General features: G+C 32.0%; 2 protein-coding genes across 10 annotated transcripts in view; one reads left to right on the forward strand and one right to left on the reverse strand.

Annotated features, from left to right (window-relative positions):
* Dhit (regulator of G protein signaling double hit) overlaps nucleotides 1–20,228 on the forward strand; it is a 71,805-nt gene that overhangs the window by 35,261 nt on the left and 16,316 nt on the right. The gene's annotated exons all lie outside the window — the stretch shown is intronic.
* On the reverse strand, nucleotides 1,481–19,788 carry chn (zinc finger transcriptional factor charlatan). Of its 9 annotated transcripts, none has more exons than XM_087407026.1 (8): nucleotides 19,768–19,788; nucleotides 12,353–12,528; nucleotides 9,672–9,857; nucleotides 8,323–8,627; nucleotides 6,301–6,899; nucleotides 4,891–5,193; nucleotides 3,750–3,854; nucleotides 1,481–3,083 (listed from the first exon to the last, which is right to left on the reverse strand). In XM_087407026.1, the coding sequence occupies exons 2-8, from the start codon at nucleotides 12,438–12,440 to the stop codon at nucleotides 2,261–2,263; spliced, it is 2,409 nt and encodes an 802-aa protein (XP_087263152.1). In that variant the 5' UTR covers nucleotides 12,441–12,528; nucleotides 19,768–19,788; the 3' UTR covers nucleotides 1,481–2,260. The 9 variants fall into 9 exon arrangements, with proteins under 9 accessions (XP_087263152.1, XP_087263158.1, XP_087263151.1 ...); XM_087407032.1 differs by lacking the exon at nucleotides 19,768–19,788 and adding an exon at nucleotides 16,100–16,397 and having other exon boundaries at nucleotides 1,481–2,780; XM_087407025.1 differs by lacking the exon at nucleotides 19,768–19,788 and adding an exon at nucleotides 16,100–16,397.

Below are 20,228 nucleotides of genomic sequence, written 5' to 3' on the forward strand. Positions count from 1 at the left end.
TTATGGATTAACTGATATCTTAAGTAAGTTAAGTTTTCAAGGCTGTTTGCTTAATTTACCTTAGAGCCATAATTTACTTTATCCATGGATCTGATCTACGTTTGGTCAGTTTGGTCTATGTTTGTAGTCAATCTGTCATCGCATTGCTTTGGCCAAATTCACTCTGGTGTTGACTAAAATTTAACTTCAAAATATGTACTTTAAGACACATTTTTATAAACAAGAAATGATAGTTATCAAAAAATAGTTATGGACTTCCGAAATTAAAATAATATAGAAAATTCAAATGAGAGTTCAGTGCGATACTTAGTGCAAACATTGATTAAATGTGTAGATAAATTGTATTTAACTTACTTTACATTCGAACGTTTCAACCAACTTGGAGTCATCATCAGCGAGATCACAACGAAAAAAAAAAAACATTTTTGTAAAGTTATTACTAGTACCAAATTAGTCAATTATTATCATTCTAAAACTATCCGTCTAATATGAACAAAAAAAATATGGAATACGATATATAATAGGAATGAATATATACATATATATGTAAAAGTAACAGACACATATATATATGTGCCTGTTACTTTTATATTTTCATAATTCAAATACTGTGTTGAGAAATGCATACGATCTGGATACGTAATTTTTTCTTCACTATAATTCAATTGACCATTTTAGTCGTTCTCAGTCTATCTTGTGTCTTGTGTGAAGTATTTGGCTAATTGCATTTCGTATTTATTTTCTGTTTTTTATTAAGAAGAATGTAATATTCTTTTTTATGCACTTGTATATATTTTTTTTAAAAGTTTTTTTAGGAATTTCGCTTTTTGTAATTGTTGTACGTAATAACATAGAATTTAAATATTCTAAAAATAATTGTTTTTATCATTATATTTTTAAGTATCATTACTTATTCACGTTATATTTATTCGCTTGCTTATGTAAATCTTTCTCATGAAAGTATAAAAATGAAAACTACGTTTTTTTCTTTTTTGCGATTTTCTCCAAAACCTGAAGCAAAAAACGAATATATTTCTATAGGACTTTTTTTCTTAGTTTATCGATTCCTTATACGCTCTCGAAGTTTTGACATTTAAATTCCAGAACACCTTGTATAATAATTATTTTTGACATTCCTAATGATTACACAATAAACAAACATTACCTACTGGAAATTTGTAAAGCGTTCAAAACGACTTTATTAACCTTTTTCCTTTTATGAAATGTGTTTCGAAGGAGGATGTATGTATAAAGATAGATCCAGATTGTAAAGTCATGGAAGACCTCGAGTCGAACCTCAAATCAAACTTAGAGACAAGCTCTAAAAAAGTCAAACTCTCGCATGTATATTTAATTGCATAACAAATGCACAAAATTGAAATCTTAATGTGAATCATAGAAATGCTCATGAAGTTTGACTCAAAACTTGAAATTCAATTCGATAATTTGAACTTAAGGTTAACATATCAGTTATCAAAAATTTTTCACTTCCTTCCCTTTAATTTTACATGAAATCTTACACTTTACACTTCACATATCCAACCGAAAAAATCATTTATATAACATTTATAATCAATTTGAACATCTTATCTAACGTTGAAGCAGTTAAGATTATTGTGGAAAAAACATATTTACATATTCTTATATAAGTTACATTAAAATACTTTCAATTATATATACGATATCTATCTCATACGTAATAAGAGTATTTAAGAAAATTATTATTGAATTTATACACAATAAAGGAAATATACGATCTCTTTCAGAATATCTTTCTTAGGAACGCATCTACCGTTAACAGTGATTTTATCACTCTTGATAATGTTCTACAAATGAGATAGACTTCGTACATCTTTTTATATTTTTTCATTCTTTCAACTCTACAAAACAGATTACGTTATTTTAAAACCATAAAATTTCTCAAACTTCATTAACGCAAACTATTATGTTACATACTTATGTTATATACTTTGTGCAAGTATACATATAGAAATTTAATTTGCGAAAATTAAAATCATTTTTCCGGCATTGAGAAAACAGTTTGAATCATAAATTCTTACATTAATCTTTTGCAATGAGAAGGTCAGAAAATATTACTAAAAATATCAATATTCAAATTTTATTAAGTAGAATAATGTAAAATTTATCAAGTTTTTTAATGAAAAATTATTTGTCTGAATTTTACTCGAAGACTTACAATTAGTTAAAAATTATAACTTACTATAGTTTTTGTGATGGTAGATAACAGCCTGATTTGCTGTTATCTGTTATATCTATAATTTTTGTTAGTAAAAACCGTAACCGTAACTGAAGAGGCAGTCGGTGACGACTCTTCTTTACAAGGTCTTGTTACAAGGTTCTTGACTGGCCAGAATTTTCGTTTGTGTCGCCACAACATATGTAATGTTAATGACGCTTTGGTGTGGTATGGCCGATGAATCTTCCCTCTTGCGGGTGCATATTTCGGGCACAAATGACACTTAAACATTCTCTGTGCTGTCGATCTCTTTTGAGATTGAACACTTTTAGTAGTTTTAGTAATTTTTAACTTTTGTCTTATATTTTGCAAACCTAAAGCGGGTATCAAATATCTCATTTGATAATCAGGTTGCCGTATAACTTGTCGAGGCCGACTTTGTTTCCGCCTCGATGTTGTACATCGCGAGCTCCCATTTTCAATTCCTAGATTTTCCTTTTCATTTAGGATACTTACATATTCCTGCGAAGATGATGATTCCAAAAGTTCATCAGCGGCTTTTGACGTCGATGGTAGCTGCCAACTACATGTAAAATCATTATTAAATGTATCGATAGCATCGTTTCTACTCCCGTTATTGTGATCATTTAAATATGACTCAAGATCATCATCTCTATCGCTCTTGAAATCGCAGACGCGACATATGACGAAGTCACGACTGTGTGCCTCATGGCCGTTACCATTGCTTTGGACGATATCATCATCGTCGTCGTCATCGTCGTCGTCGTCACCAATGGTGTCGCCTATGTGACGGTGCGATCGCTTCTCCTCCTCCGTAGGGTATGCCATAGTCGTTGCAGTTGCAGGGGACTTTACCATCTCGTGGCTGCAACCACCGCGGCACTGTTCCATAAGTTACGTTCGCGTCATTTTTCTACCAACGTACGAGTGTTCGTCGTAACACGACGTGAGAGAAACAAAACTGTGTAACTGACAAGAATACATTCAGCAACAACAATCGCGCATCAGAATCGCGCGACCTACGACATCGAAAAAGCAAATTCAAGCGTGCACGTGATAGCATACGAGATGAAGAGATATCGTTTTTTTAAACTAAAAATAATATCAAAAAATGACGCTAGAACGTAACAAAATATAGGAGGAGGAGTGGACAATGATGCGCGAGATGACGAATCGCCGGACCGCATCATGAACGGGTAACGATTGATGTATATCGATTTCGCATTAAATATAGAAAATGTGATAGCATTGGACGTTCCATGAATCATCCGTATAATAGCAGATGAACGATCAGAATTCATGACAAAAAGTTAATGCATACAAATCGTGACCCGTCATTGAGCGCGCCAACATTAGCCAAATGAGCGAACATAAAATTCGAAAGAGCTCGCCATTTAATGTCGTGCGGTATTCATTGCGCAATTAATGGTAAATAAAAAAGTAGGGAAAACGCAACAAAACGCAATTAATTGAATAAATAAATAAAAGCTGAGTGTCAACGTGCAGCAACGATAAACGTTATAATGCTTACCCGAGTATAGTGCTTGGTGGTATCACAGTGGTAGCAGGTGCAATCGTTGGAGCCGGTGCTGGAAAAACTGGTGGCCCAGGTGGCGGTCGTCCTCCTCCCACGGGACTGTAAATCCAATAATGAGCAATAGATAAACGTGTAAATTATTTGGTTGAGAATGAAAGTGTTCTAGACTATTACAAAACGATTCAAATTTGCGAATATTTTTGCGAAATTATACGACAAATTTATTTATCAATTTACAACTTTTAAGCAAAGGAATAAAAACAATAAAAGATTTATATTTAATTAAGATTGTAATTTTTAAACAATAAAAATCTTATTAGACATATATGAGAACACAAATAAGAATATATGTATATATATAATATATATATATATATATATATATATATATATATATATATATACTATATGTGTACATACATATACCAAATTTGTAGTCATTTTGAACTGCTTGCCGAAAATTTTATTGGCACTATTTGGTAAATTTAATTTAAAATTACTCATTCCCATAACTACGTCTTATTTCTTAATAAGAATAAACTTGATTTAGACGAAAATTGAGAGTTTAGACTTTCTTTTTAATAGAGAAAGTTAAAGTTTCAAGTTAGTGAAATATTATAATAATAAGTAGATATTTTCAAAATTTAAGTAAAATTATATATACAATTATATATATAATTATACATACAATTATTTATCATATAATTCATATTTAAAAAAGCATTTAAAATAAGATTGCCAGTATTTTGGACATTGTCAGTAATTGGGTCTTCTACTCAATACTGCTTGTTTTATTATTGTACTGCGGCTATATATTTCTAAAGAAGACTCAATTAATGACAGTGTCCAAAATACTGGCAATCTTATTTTAAATGCAGTTTCTTTGACCTCTCGATAATAATCGTTATGTAGCGTTTTTTAGTATCTTTTAGGCAGCAATCGTTTATTATAAATATGACCGTATAAATTTCAGCATTTGACCTCCAATATCTCGGAAACTGTTCATTTTTGGACCTCATGCTCATGAGGATTTTTGATCAGGATCTACATTATAGTAAAATTTTAATCAATTCGATTTGTGTAAGTTCCTATGATTTAGTTTTTACTAACACATCAAAAACCATGTAAAACTTACTGTAAAGGTTGCTGATGTCGATTATTTGGCGGTGCTGCGTTCTGAGTAGTCGATGTCGACGGCACACTCGCACGATGAATATGAACCTGATGCATTTGCAATTGATTGGCATCTTCGGCAAGAAACGGGCACCTCGAACATTGTCTCCTATTGTGGACCTTTAGAACGTGTGTTGCAAGTCGCTCGGCGCGCGCCGCTTTGTACTCGCACAGGGTACAAGCAAAGGGTTTCGTATGGGTATTCATATGTCGTTTTAAACACCAGTTATCAACGCCAGTCCATGAACAGTACATGCAGCTGTATCTTGACAGAAATGCTCCAATACATGCATTGTTCGGAAAATTCATTTCAAATTTTGTTAGCTCAAAATTATATACAGAATATATTGCGAAATTTCCGACTATCTGATGTGAAAGTCTAAAATTGTCTCTAAAAATTTATTTTTAAAAAATGTTCCTTCGATTTTTTACTGAATTATTCACAAGTTAAATAAAAAGGATATTCCGACTTTTATTTTTTGCTCGGTTAAAAATCGTATCCCAATTAAAGATACATTTTTTAAATTAAAACTTTGCTCTATCGAATGATATAATTGCTAATTTTATTAAAAAATAGAACATGTATAAATTTAAGCTAAAAATATAACATTACTTTCCTTGTAATCATTGCACAATGATTAGAAAGAAAATAATATCATATTTTTAGTTCAAATGCATATACATATATATTCTATTTTTTTTTTAATTTATAAAACTCGATAAAGCAACGTTTCAATCTTAGGAATCTGGTTTTTTAATAATACGATAATTTTTAACGGAGTTATGAGCAATTAAATCCAAATGCTTCTTTTTACTTAATTCAAGAACAAAAAATCATACATTTTCAAAAAACGATTTTGTAGGGAAAACTTCAAATGTTCACGATAAATAATTTTGATCGAAAATTTTCACAAATTTTTTTAAGCATGACCTACAAAGAGAAAATTTTTTTTTCATTTTTTTCAACTCGTAGTTTTTTACATGTAAAAATTACAAAATTCACATAAACTCAAAAAATTTAGTAAGCTTTTAAAAGTAGAGATTTCAAAAGCTTTAAAATCCCTTTTTTAAATTTATAAAACTTTAGTTTGTTTTCAACAAAAATGTTGCGCATACAATTTTAGACTAACAAAATTTGAAATGAATTTTTCGAACAATAATAATTTCGTTAAATTCAATTTACAATACTATGAGTATATAAAGAATTTCTTATCAAAAAATTTCTTATCATATTTCGTTTATTTGCATATAAATACGAGAATTTTAAATCGCACAATTTTGATATTCAAACATATATATTAAAAAAATTATACAAATTAAAAATGACCGTCAAAGCGTGATGAAAAAAACTTAAGAATTTTCAGAAACGTACCTTTTTTCCTGTGCATTTTTGGAACCACCCTTAAGATGACTCTTACTATTGCACCCACCATTTTGCACTCGCCTTCCTGTATTGCAATTATTATCGGATTGCACAATACCCGACGGAGAAGGCATGATTATCGCTTGATGGATACCAGTAGTGCCTACATTGGCGTTCGATGCGACAGCGTTCGGCTGTAGTTGATAGCCCTTATTACTAGCGAAACCGAACTGATTGTTCATATGTTGTTGTTGTTGTGGTTGTTGCTGGCTGCTCACGTTGACGGTTGCTGTCGTATCCTGTTGTAACGACTTGGGAGCGTTTGTATCCACTGGTTTCCGTATCTTCGATACATCGTATACGTGATCGCGATGCATTCTCATGAAATGCTTCTTTACGTGATCCGCACGATTAAATGGTTTGTAGCACATGTAGCAATGAAATGGTTTTTGTTCGCGATGGATATTCTCATGTCGTGTGTAAAGATCTCGTCTGTCCGTGCCATAAGGACAGCATGGACAGTTATAACGTTTATTACTCGTGGAGGCCGCAACAGTAGTAGACATCGTGGTCGTATTCTGTGAAAGTTTACGCCTTTTTAAATTAGGCTTTAAAACAGAATTAAATAAAATTATTTTTTTGTAGTTATCAGTTATATTAGAAGAGAGTAGATAAAAGAGAGAGTAGTAGAAATATTTGCCGCAGTAATTTTATATTGGAATATGATTCCAAGAGAGATGCTATATTATATAATATTATATACATATACAGAACCTAAAAATAATTCCACATTTATGTGATAGATGGTACATACCATAAGTAAAAGAATCTTAGTAAAAACAATCAAAATTAAAAAGGGCATATAAAAGTCAAATATAAAATTCAATATAATGATCTAAGATATAAAATGTATTATGCTCTGTAAATTGTAATTACATTTCGGCATCTAGATTGAGCCAGACAATAATTTGAAAATATACAAGTATAAGACATTCATCGGGCCTCATCTTATGCTTGTATTTTTACATTATTATCTTCATCATTTTACTAACACTACTGCATGAATTATTTTTTATCTGAAGATGGCTCAACCTAGATGCTGAAACATGTAATATAGTTTTAATTACAATTTATATAGAGCATAATACATTTTATATCTTAGATCATCATATTGAATTTTATATTCTTACATGCCCTTTCTAATTTCGATTATTTTTGTACATTAAAAGTCCTTTATTCTTGTTTAATTTAATTTTAGTAAATATAGAAACATCGAAATTTCAATTGAAAATTTTGAGATTCCTATACGTATCTCTATCTATCTAATAATTTTGTATATTAGTATCATAACTAACTTTACTGTTTTCTTGTTTAGTGTCGCATACGATGTGAAAAGAGAAAAATTGAGATAATTACTAATAGCCTATTTGCAAAAATTACAGCTCCAATTACTGCTCTCTCATAATGCCTATCATAATCGCTAGTTGATGTCAACTTACTGATTTTCGATGAAATTTTTCATTATAAAGTGTGTATGAAAATTAAATAAGAACATTCAGAATGCGGTTTGTAAACACTGAGATAAATCTTTATGTCGCATACGACACATAGAAGCCAATAAGTCAGCTATGATACTAACATACAAAATTGTTGATCTCTCTGAAAAACGGTTGAGCTTTCGACTTATGTTTGCTAAGACTTTTTTACTCATGGTGTGTACTATCTACTATATAAATGCTAAATGGTTTTTGTAACACCTTGTATATGATACCACATATGTATATTACTTTTGAGGCTTTCACGGGTATGTTTCTTCAGAGGTGCCAAAGAGTTTACGGATTGTCGCCCCGTGATCTATTGCTAATGCCAACGTTTCGTGAACCTTACTGTTCACTTCATCAGGGCGAGAAGCGCACTGTATCAGTGATACTCCTCGTCCTGATGAAGTGAATGGCAAAGTTTACGAAACGTTGGCATACATATGTATATTATTACAAATATTTTTTATTACGTAATGTACATATATAATACCTGTTGCAAATGCTGTAGCGCAGGGGCAGATGGCAGTTCTTGCAAATGAAAGCTCGATGTAGTTGTCAATAAAGTCGCAGGTACAGTTTGCGTTTCTTGGGTTCTTCGGGTAGGAGGAGCCGCTCGTTCAGCACGTTCACGAAGTCTTTCTAAATACATGACTACATCTTCGATTTTAAAATCAGTTTGTAAATAATCTTTGCGTGGTGAGTGATGCCTATTTCTACTATCAGTTAGGATTCTCGACGCATGATGGTCCATGAAGTGTTCGGCAACTTCTCGTGGACCAGTCGTTATGATGTCTCCTGTGAAAATCAGATAGTCTTTATTCATACTGATAAAGTCAATTCAGTTTTGATAAGACTATCCGTAAATTACAAATTAAATTAATATATAAAATAATATAGAAATAAAATAATTAAATTTATTACAATTAATCCTTGTACACCTAATACACATGATAATTTTTGGCACTTTTACTACACACGATGGGTCAACAGACACAAATTTGTTAAATTTTTTTTATAATTCGCAAAATATTTTTGCAATAGAAACGAAAATTAATTAAAATCAAGAAAAAATAAAAAATTTTATTATAAAAAAAGTATACACTTTATCTTCTGAATTATTCTGGATCAAAGGATTCGCAAAAACAAGAGCCGGCAATGCACAATTCTCTAGATGCCAAAGTTTTTCAGGAAAAGAATATAGATCATTATTTAGCCAGATGTTTGTAATATTTCAAGAAAAAAAAATGCTATGAGTCACGAATGATCCATCGTGTATATTAAAGATTAATTATATAATTAATAGTTTGATTTAATTAATTATATTAAGTATATATAATCATCTATAGCGTTGTTTCGCTAAAAAACTGATTTTATGTTCGAATAACCAATATAAAAAATAAAAAAATAAACAAATTTTTAACTAATGTATAAAGAAGATAATACCTATTTATAATATAATTTATAATTAATGAACTATTTTTTCTGGCAGTATAAATTGAAGAAATGCAAGCGAAAAATGTACTGTCTTTTCAAAACAGTACGATCAGTAATTAGAAAGGGGACCTTTCTCACTATCTACCCTTGCTAATCAACTTATTTTTATCTTGCATCAGCTAAACTTTTTACACTATTGGATAGAAAATTGCTCAACTATACTCTGTATACTCTATCGATCTAGACCTTTAAGCGTGAGATTGTAAACAAGTTAGCCTCACAAAAAATTTTTCAGGTAGGTTTATGCAACGTTCATTAGATAGATACATTCGTGTCTTTAAATTCATTCGCTGCACATTATTGTAAGAACATTTTTAACAATATATGTAAATCATGTGTACTTACCACATTCGTCACATCGCCATATGGCTTTTCCGGCGTGGTAAGCTGCAATTCGACTTCCGTCGGTTCCTTTCAGTGGTTCGTCCTCGTACGTCCAATTTCCATCATCACTACCGTCGGTACCGTTTCCCGTATCTTCTTCAGTCTTGTAAGAAACTGAGGCTTCGAACTCATTTTGCACGTTCGATGCTGTAAAGATGAAATTATGATAAATTATATTATCTTCACATTTAAAGAGATCTTAAAGTAAACTCAATGGAATCGCTATTTTACCGATTCCAATAGGACTTACAACTTTCACACATAAGATAAACTCGGTTAAGATGGCCATACAGGAAAGATATAGGCCATAGAATGATTTAACTTTTAGAATGATTTAAAAAAATGCTCTATTTAGCAATTATTGAAGAAATTGCAGCCTAGGACAAAAATCTTTTCCGTATAATCATAATGCCCTAGTTTATCTATGATTTATATCTTATGGACACATCATTACTTGCTACTACAATCTTTCACACATATATAAATTTTCGTAAAATGATATCGTATAAAATTAGATGCTCATATTTTGTAAATACAAATTCCAGAGATTTTATATCAAGCAAATTTTGGCTAGCTGCTCTAACATCATATTGGATTAAAAAATAGTAAAGATCTCAGTTTCAAAAATTTTGCTCTCAACATAAATTCCGCGCTACAAATTATTAGGTGTTGGAATTAATTCGTAGCGTTTTACAAGTGATGGGAAGTACTTTCATTAATGTATTTTTTAATGCTCATGTGAAATAAATAACATTCTTTCATTAAAAAACGCTACGAATTAATTCCAACACCTAATAGAATAATACATATAATTTTGGAAAAGGATTTTCAAATTTGTGAAAGTAATACATGCGATATCATCGGAGGTATCAAAGGATTATCGCCGGATCGTGATTACTAATGGATTGCGATATCATTCTATGAAAATTATTATGTTTCATCGATAACGAACGACTTTAGAATTTCTTTAACGATGAAAGAAACTCATTCTTTATTATGAAACAAAACATAGATTCGCTAAGATGTCGGAAAAAGTAGTCATAATTCGAAAATTAATTAAATTGTTATCAAAAGACAATTTAGTAATCGTTTGTGAATTCGCAAATCGCGGACCGAAATACAAAAAATAGACTTATTTTAATATTAATTTGTTTTTATGAATTTTTGAGATTGCTGAACACAAATCCAAGATCAAAATTGCAAAATTAAATAAGAATGGAATATCTAATATTGCTGAAGATGTAAAAGTAGTTTTATTTTAATATTGCTTTATATTTGTTTCTGCCGGGTTTTTGGATTACTTATCATACAACTTAAAGTGAAAATATATCAAAAACTACAGCAAGTTCCAAATATATAGCACATCAAAATTTATCAAATGCTTGTAATCGTTATGAGCGAATGTGGAATGCACTCCTAAAGAAATATAGCGACACGCTATTGTACCTGTTTCGTTCGTGCATCTTTACTAAAAAAATATTTTCATGCTATTCATTATTACTATTTCACAATTTTATAACAATATTTTAAAAATAAATAATAATAAATACTAAAGAAAATATTTACATTTAATTTATATGGAAAAAGTGGCAAAAAATGAATTTTCAAAAAAAGAAATTTAAACAAATTAAAATAGAAATCAGAGTGGGAGAATGGTTTAATTAAATTTTAAACACTCTTTAGGATTGCGAATAATTAAAATACACTAAAGAAAAAAATTTCTATTAAAAACTTTAAAATTCAATGACTTTGTTACTTAAAAGAAAATATTGTTTGGTTTTCTGCCAATTCCTTCTACTTTTTCAGAAATATTCATCAAAATATTCAATCATTTGTTATCAAGTTTCGAAAGAGCTTTCATAATTGTAAAATTACGTATATTCGAAAATAGTGAAGCAACTATTTGACTATCGATTTATCGCTAAAATTCTAATGTGATTTTAAGTATATTTAAGATATAATGTAATTTATATCTTAAAATAAAAAAAATAAATTAAATTAAATTAACAGCATTTTATTCTTAAATATATAACAAACTTAATGATTTTCTTTGCAAAGAAAATTAATAATAAATATAAAAATCATTTTTAAAAAATTCAAATGATTGTTATTTGAACGGTAATTATTTAATTATTATTTGAAAAAAGTTGTAAGAAGAGCTACATTTTATTATAGAATATTTTTTCATGCTATGTTCCGAAATCGAATTTTGACTATTTTTTCAGGCTCGCTATCCTATAGTCAGTAATTAATTATCATGCGAGAATAACTAGTGAGAAAAAAATATTATTTCATAAACGTTTAATTAAATAGTCAATTATAAATGAAATTTTTTTATTGCCGAACACAGTTAACGTTAAACAATTAAATAATTAAATAATGTTAATCAAATTGTGAATGATCAATAGAAAGTATGCACACAATTTCAATTGCATTCATATGATGCATACATGTTGCGTAAAAAAAAAGTTTATTGAAAACTTACTGAATATATTATAAATAAATTTTTTAATTATTTCTATTGCAGATTTCTCGATATTATTTTGCCTTAACAAATACAATCAATAATTGATAATATATCGACACTCAGTAAAATGATATTATTTTTAACTTATTCTAGAAAATTCAACATAAAATCTTACTTCTATGATCAGGATCATCGCCATACAGTTTCTTTGTAATTTCTCTGAACATGTCCTCATAGTCTATTCTGGTGCCGTTTCCTTCCATTTTCAAAATCTGGTCACTCGCTGTTCGTAGAATAAGAACCTTTTTCTTTGTTCCTCAAAGCAGACCTTCGTGTTGAGGCACCATAGACCTTCGAACAAAAAACTTTCTATTCTTTTCTTTGCTAACAATAATATTTTTTCGCATGATTTATGAATATGAACACATGGCTCAGGAATTTCATGGACCGAGAATATCATTTTCGGAGAATTATTAATTTGATTTATTTACACGATTTTACAAGTTTTTAATACATTTTAAAAAATTTTTTTAATCGGAGTTGTTTATTTATCCTCAACATAATCGTGAAATTTGTTATTCTAATACGAATAACAAATAATCCAATTATAACAATCTTCTTACAAATTGCTCAGAAGCGTTATATTGGATCTAAATCTGGGAAAATTCTCAGCTGTGATAACGCGATTATTTGAGTATACTGAATACCTTTGTGCGATATATGAGTCAAATTTTGTTGAATATTATCGTTAGAAATATTTTCTGTAAATGCGATGTCATTCTTCTTTTTTTCAATATTTAAAAATACTGATCGCTTTTCAACGAATAATCCTTTTGTATATGTATAATTATAAATAATGAATATATAAATTTTCATGTATTGTGTTTTATTTAAATTAATTTTTATAATACTGTATTAGTATATTGTAAGGGCAAATTTCTATATATTTCACCGACGCATGCGAAAAGAAATATCATGGAATATGTTAATTCTCGAAGTTGTTTATTCTAATTATTCATAATTCTCTTTGAATATTACTTTATTATAATTTTCACAGTTACAAGGAAACTTAATTTTTTAGTGCCGAGACTTTCGTGTCTGTGGATAACAAATAATAATATTTGTTGATTGATTTTGGCAAATAACTTCGATGAAAATAAAAACTGTTTGTATATTATTTTCCTTTATTTATGTATTCAAATAAGAGTATAGGAGACTGAATATTCTCTCAACTCTTTTCTTTTATATATCTAGTACAATTATAAAGCGTGTTTCGTGAAGCGTAAAGTGTAAAATTATAAAAGAATTATAAAAATTATAGCAATTTTAAATATGATAGATTTTAATAATTAATAAATATGATTATACATTAGTATATAATTATTAATATATAAAATGTTTTAAGTAATAGATTTGAAATGAATCATTACGTTTAGCGAGTAGTTAAATAAAAATTATAATGACGAGAGAATAAGAACGTAAAAGCTTCATTATGGCAGAACAAGCGCACATTCTTTTCGTGCATATCATAAATAGAGAATAAATAGATTTGAATTATCGGCTTTTATTAAATGTAAATGAAAAAAGAAAGTAGAGAAAATGAAAATAATGTACAAAATTTCATAATGGGTATCTTAATAACTTTTATATGTTGTTACAAGATTAGATTTAGAGTAGTTGTTATATATATATATATATATATATATATATATATATATATATATATATATATATATATATATAAAGTGAGTCACGCGATTCGAACCATATCTCCCCATATCAGACCGTATCTCTTTTACGATCGATAATAGAGAAATATGGCATGGGAAAAAGTTTAGAAGCATAATAATATCTAACTTTTTGTTAATATTAGTTTTTTTGCGAATGCGTATTTATAACATGAAATTCCAATTAAATGTTTTCTTTATATTAATCAACTGCTCTCATTAGTTGTAAATTTTTTTTTAATTCTGAATGATATCTCATATGATATAAAAAAAGTTTTTACTTACAATTATTATGCATTATAATACAATATAAATGAAAACAATTTGTAATTTCTTTTAAAAGAATAATGGATGTTACTCTTTATTAATTATTTTTATAATGTTTTTTATAATGTTTATCAATTCTAGTAAAAATCATAAAATTATCTCTTTGAATTATACCTTCACCTTCAATAAGATAATTATTTATTATGTTAAGATTTTTTAAAATAAGAATTATTTAAGAGAAGTATTATAACATTTTATTTTTCAAACTTATATATTTGTAACTTTATATTTGTAACTTTTATTTCAGATTTATTAATATATGTATTAACTTTTCATGTCTTCTAATTCGTACCATCCATTACTTTTATAAATACCGTATTTCTATTGATTTCGATCGAGTAGAGCATGCACAAGTATTTAACACTATATTCTGTTCTGGGGTGGCGACAGCATCCCAGAAAGAGGAAGGAACGTACTTGTATTGATCGTCACGATTGCTGTTCACAGAACTGAGAGGGGATGACTAGCAACCCTGCTAGTAACCCTGTACTATGTGTGCATGCGCATATACCAAGATCAGTCGCGTACATGTATACAGAAGGGGAAGCAAGAACGTTGGAAGGGATTACTGTGAAGAATAAATCAATATGCCCCTCTACTGATCGGGGCCACATCCTCTAGAAACGACAGATGGTGGAACGTAGAGGGTGTTCTAGAACGTACTATTGAAACTGAACATTTCTGCGCTGATTGAGAACCTCTACTTTATGGCGCAGAGAGAAGGAATAAAGAAACCCGAAGGGAAAAGAAAGAGAGATGACAACGGCGGGAACATGGTCGGTTGGAATAAAGGCAAAGACACACAATCCGAGAGAGAGAGAGAGAGAGAGAGAGAGAGAGAGAATCAGGTAGATAGACGAAGAAAGAGAGGACGAGAAAACAAAAAAAAATCAAGAAAATAAAGTAGGAGAGAGAGAGAGAGAGAAAGAGAGAGAGAGAGAGAAGGCACGCGCAGTGCTCCATTCAAATCCATCCGGAAATTATTGCCGGCTAACCAAGGACGTCAGGCAGGTCTCCGCGTCCTCGTGTGCACATGTACAATCGTGCACACGTACGTAATGCCATTGCACACATGCATGCACGATCGTTAGTGTGGAGTTGAAAGATCCCTTCTTTTCTCTTCGCTCTTTCGTCTCCGCTCTCTGCACGTTTTCCTACACGCGGCGGTACGCGCAAAATCGCCGTTGCTATTAGTACACGTCGCGAAAAATGTCGCGGCGAACGCCGCCACCGGCCTGTTGGCCGCCCTCAACATCGCGTACGATATCGCGGAGCACCCGCGCGAATGGCCGCCCCCGCGCGCACACGCGCGCCTCCAGAACACACATGGACACCCGGCACCTCTCTCCGTCTGCCTCACTGCGCGCTACCCGTCGAAACACCGACGAACACACGGACGTCGAGACGTCGCACATATAGCCGCGCGCTCCGCGCGTCTCGATGGGTATTCGCGTGCGGCCTATTCGCGATACACAATACGTCGGCCACGGCGGCGGTCTCGATCCTCTTGCTCTCGTTCGCGCCACAACTCGTTAACACTCGTGGTCGTAACTCACATTCAGTTCTTCACTCGCTGTTACATTTCACATCTTCTTTCTCATCATCTCACTTTGTACTTCCACTCGATCGTTCGTTTTCGGCGCGCAACTCGATATTTCCGATAGAAGAAGTGAAGCAACGTATGGCCTCAAGAGGAACATCCTCGGGAAAGACACTGATGGAGATCTGTTGTCGTATTGACGCTGGATGGACGATGATGACGCGAACACGATGGACAGCTCACAGTACACGACGCGTCAAGATACACGGATAAACATCGGATCTCGGATGAAGAAAGACGTTTGGAAATACTACGTTAAATAACTCACCTTTTTGTGTCGTTGATCCAGACTAAGTGCAAGACACTAACGAAAATCGTTGTTCGAGGAAACGTTATGCTGGTCGGTTGCAGGTTGTTTCCTCGACGGCTGTCGGGTGGCGAGTGGGTGGCAGGCGGGGTGGCGGGTAGAAGTGGGTGGCTCAGGCGGGTTGGGAGCAGTGGTGTGTGGGTGGTAGCGTGAGGGAACCCAATACCACCCTCCTCGCCCATTCAATCCTCCAGTATTAGGGGGAGCAGTCGAGCCTGTTTTCACTCCCCTCCCTCCCACCATACTCCCAACAGCCCACTACACACCAACAGCTGGCGACGATAGACCCGTTTGTACGTGTGTGTATAGAGTTTGTCTTATATAGATATGCCTACACAAGGAGCACTACGCGCCCTCGACGTCCCAGAAAGTGGCACCTCCCTTCCTACACGTGTTCACAACGCTATTCTAGAGGCGAATTGGTTCGTAAGAAAGGTGGAGTTGGAAAAAACAAGGAGAAGGAGGGAATCTGTATGAAGAGTTTTCAAATCCCTTCTTTAGGAATATCTTTAGTCTAAAAAAGTCTAGATGTATGTTTTTGAAGGTCTCTTTACCTGAGTTAGTACCCTTAATTTTCTTAAACTTTACTGTGTTTCTGAAGAGAAAGTTGTGCATTCAAAAATCTTTAGACGCCAGGAAACTTCTGACAAAAGAAAAAAAGATTGAATGGATTAGTCACGCGTCATAAATCCATGCGGTCATAAATTTTGACCGTTTTTGAATTTGTAGTAGACATTTCAAAAAAAAATATATTCCAACCGTGTAACTAATACAATCGTTTGTTATATTTGATATGTTATATACCTTTGTTATATACCTTTACAGAATATTGAACAAGACTATATTGATTCTAGACAACACCATGTTAATCGAATTGTTTTATCACCTTTTATATAAAGAATACAAATAAAAATTATTCTAATAATCAAAATTTTTGTATATTTTTTTAATAATATTTTATTCCAAGATAGACGAATGATATTAATATATATGAATAGAAGATTTTAATGTCATTAGTAGCTTTGTATCTTTAGAAGCACCGCCGGGATATGCGTAAATGCAGAGCTAGTATATCCAAGGCAAGAACACTGATATCAGTCAGAAGTCTACTTCAGCCGATAAGCAAGCAGTCGACCAAACCGACTGTTTCCTAGAACCAGTTTCGGTTCTGGGTCGGCATCCTTGGTTCCCTACCGAGAGTACGAGAGATGTTGTACCAGCACTACCAGCGCGCAGCGGCATTCGCCACTACGGCAAACCTTCATTTACATTCCGCCTGGCGTTACCATGTGTAACGTTCCATGACGCGGGTCTGAAATTAACTTCCAGCGCTCCGTCACTTCGTTATCATGCAGCTGGAGGCCGCCTCGCACACGAACGAGCGCGGATCATTCAACGGGAGCAACCCGAGATACATCTGCATCTGCATCCGAGTCGCAATTTAGGAACGATGGGATGCATCGGGCCACTGCCGACGTTGCCCGTATTGATCTCTACCTCTCTGTTCAGACATTCCCTTACGCTCGCGCGTCGCCCGCCCGTCTCTTCCTTACGTAGACGCGAGGTGGAAAAAAGAACTGACGGAGGGATGATGATGTCTGGTATTGGCCGCGGTCGCGTGATCGATCGGATGCCGCACCGCGGTCGGAAGGAGGAGATGGTACTTTAGCGCGAGAGAAATTTCCGCTCTCGCACCACAAACGCGGAACTACTTAACTTAAAAGCCGCTAAAACGGCGATGTGCCAAGGACGGCGGTTTGGGGAAGGGAAAGGAAAATGAGATTTTTCATGAAAACGTTATATCCCTAAAATATATGACAGGAGATTTCCATAAAAATCTAAGCACGGATTTGCGACCACCACGACAATGCTTGTGTCTATTTATTTTTGCGTACAGGCGCCTTCTTTCAGAATGTGATGATATTTATAATTATAAAAGAGCCTTATATCCATATTTTGCAAAAATATCCTCACATCGTCGTTGCCACAAATGCGTTTTGCTTTCGCTTTCTTCTAGTTCTCTTATATCATCTTTTATTATTAGCTGTTTATTAATCTATTATTAACTGTGCTTTATATAAGATTTAAAGTTCATCGAGAGAAAGATAATTTCCTATTAAGAACTGATAGTTTTAATTCTCCGCTTGTTCAATATCAATTTTCACCGAAATTTTTACTGAGTAAATGAAACAAAAGAAAGAATGAATAATTTTAAAAATAAAATTACGTTTTACAATTTCATTACTATATCATGTATTAAAAGGATTTTAATTTTAGCATTAATAATGACTTGAAATTATAAAAGATTGATATTAAATCTAAAGAATTTCTAATGAAAAAGAATTTTATTTCTCTGACACGGGGAGAAAAAAACAATAATAATTTTCAATATTGCGAATCTTTCTATTCTTAAAAGTTACAATGTCACAAATAAGCAATAATATAATTATAGCAATGAATGTAGCAATTACATAATTATTAAAGATATACCGGATCGTAAAATTACCGGATATCGGATATCTGAAAAGAATGTGGAACCGGATATCCAAAATCCGATCGGATATCCAATAGAGCAGTTATCTCTCTCCGGTCAGATATCAGTCACAAATTTCCCAAATTAAAAAAAAAAAGAAAAAGCAAAGAAAAATAGATAAAGGAAAAAGCAATAATTGACCGATTGTAGAACAGAGTAATTCAGTTTGTAATTCAGTTTCAACATTGCTTAGTAATAAAAATTTAATATTAATACATTTTTCACAATGAACAATAACATTTCAGCATTTCCGGTGACAATCTACTTTGATTATCGGCATAAACAATTATAACTGTGCAAAATCATAAACTGTGCAAGAAGTTCAACTGAAAAGAATATGACGCAGACTTTCAATATAAAATTTCAGCCAGATATATTATATATTGCCGGAGACTAATGATATCTATCCGATCGAATAGTAAAAAAATATCGGATAATACCAAATACTGGATATTTTCTGGATATACGGTATTCGATATTATCCGATATTTTTTTATCATCTCTAATAATTATAGTCAGACTTATTCATCATTCATATTTATTAATATAAATTAAAACGTGCTTTCAAGCTATTCATTATTTCATTATACTTCGCTCAAATATTCAGCTTTCATGAGTTACAGCAACTTATTTATCGAACAGTTTTGATTTTTCATAACATAGATTCTCTTATTAGTATTTACAAAATTACGAATTGTTTTTGTCTGTCTCTCTCTCTCTCTCTCTCTCTCTCTCTCTCTCTCTCATTATTACTATATACCCATCAAACGCTAAATAACTAAATATTCTTGAAATATTCCTAAAATCCCAAAAAAACATTCCCAAATATTTCGAATATTTGCAATATGTAAAAGAAACATTCAAATGTCGATTAAAAATTTCATTTATACGTCGTTACATTTTCCGAAAATGTTCCATATATATTCCGCAAAATTTCAATTTTCCAAAAATTCCAGATCAATTCGTCCGTGAATAAGTTTTTAAACAAAAATTTTTACTTTGGAAAAGAGAAAAATTTGCAAAAAACTCCGACATTTTTACAGTTGTACTTTTACAGTTGTAAAAATAAAAGTAAAGCAAGGCAATTATTACATACCATGTAGGACTAGAAATGAAGGTGATCTTCATACGAAGCAAAAAGCAGGCAGAATGAAACGTAAGACAGCTACGAATAATATGAGTTGATAAGAGCACTAGCTTATGGAGGCAGCGGAGTAAAAGATTTAAGTACGACATTTAATATGAAATGGAAGATCTTCCAAATTTCACAGACTTATATTTTCTCCTAGGTGATTCTTGTTTACGAATAAATGCTGTTCGTCGCGACCCTTTGTCGGCGAAGATGTGTACTGTTCGCTCGTTCGCGATTTTCGTGAAATATACAAGGAGTATTCACACAACATTCTGAATATTTCATCGACATTTACACATTCTGTGACGATTCTTTTACTGTTCTGGAACGTTCGGTATATTGGTATACGAATCGAACTTTCTATGAATATTTAGCGTTAGCTGGTACGTACTTGTTTATTATCAAACAAATATTTTGTTATAGCT

Source organism: Acromyrmex echinatior, chromosome 6, assembly GCF_024713525.1.
Source record: "Acromyrmex echinatior isolate Ae372 chromosome 6, ASM2471352v2, whole genome shotgun sequence".
NCBI lineage: Eukaryota > Metazoa > Arthropoda > Insecta > Hymenoptera > Formicidae > Acromyrmex > Acromyrmex echinatior.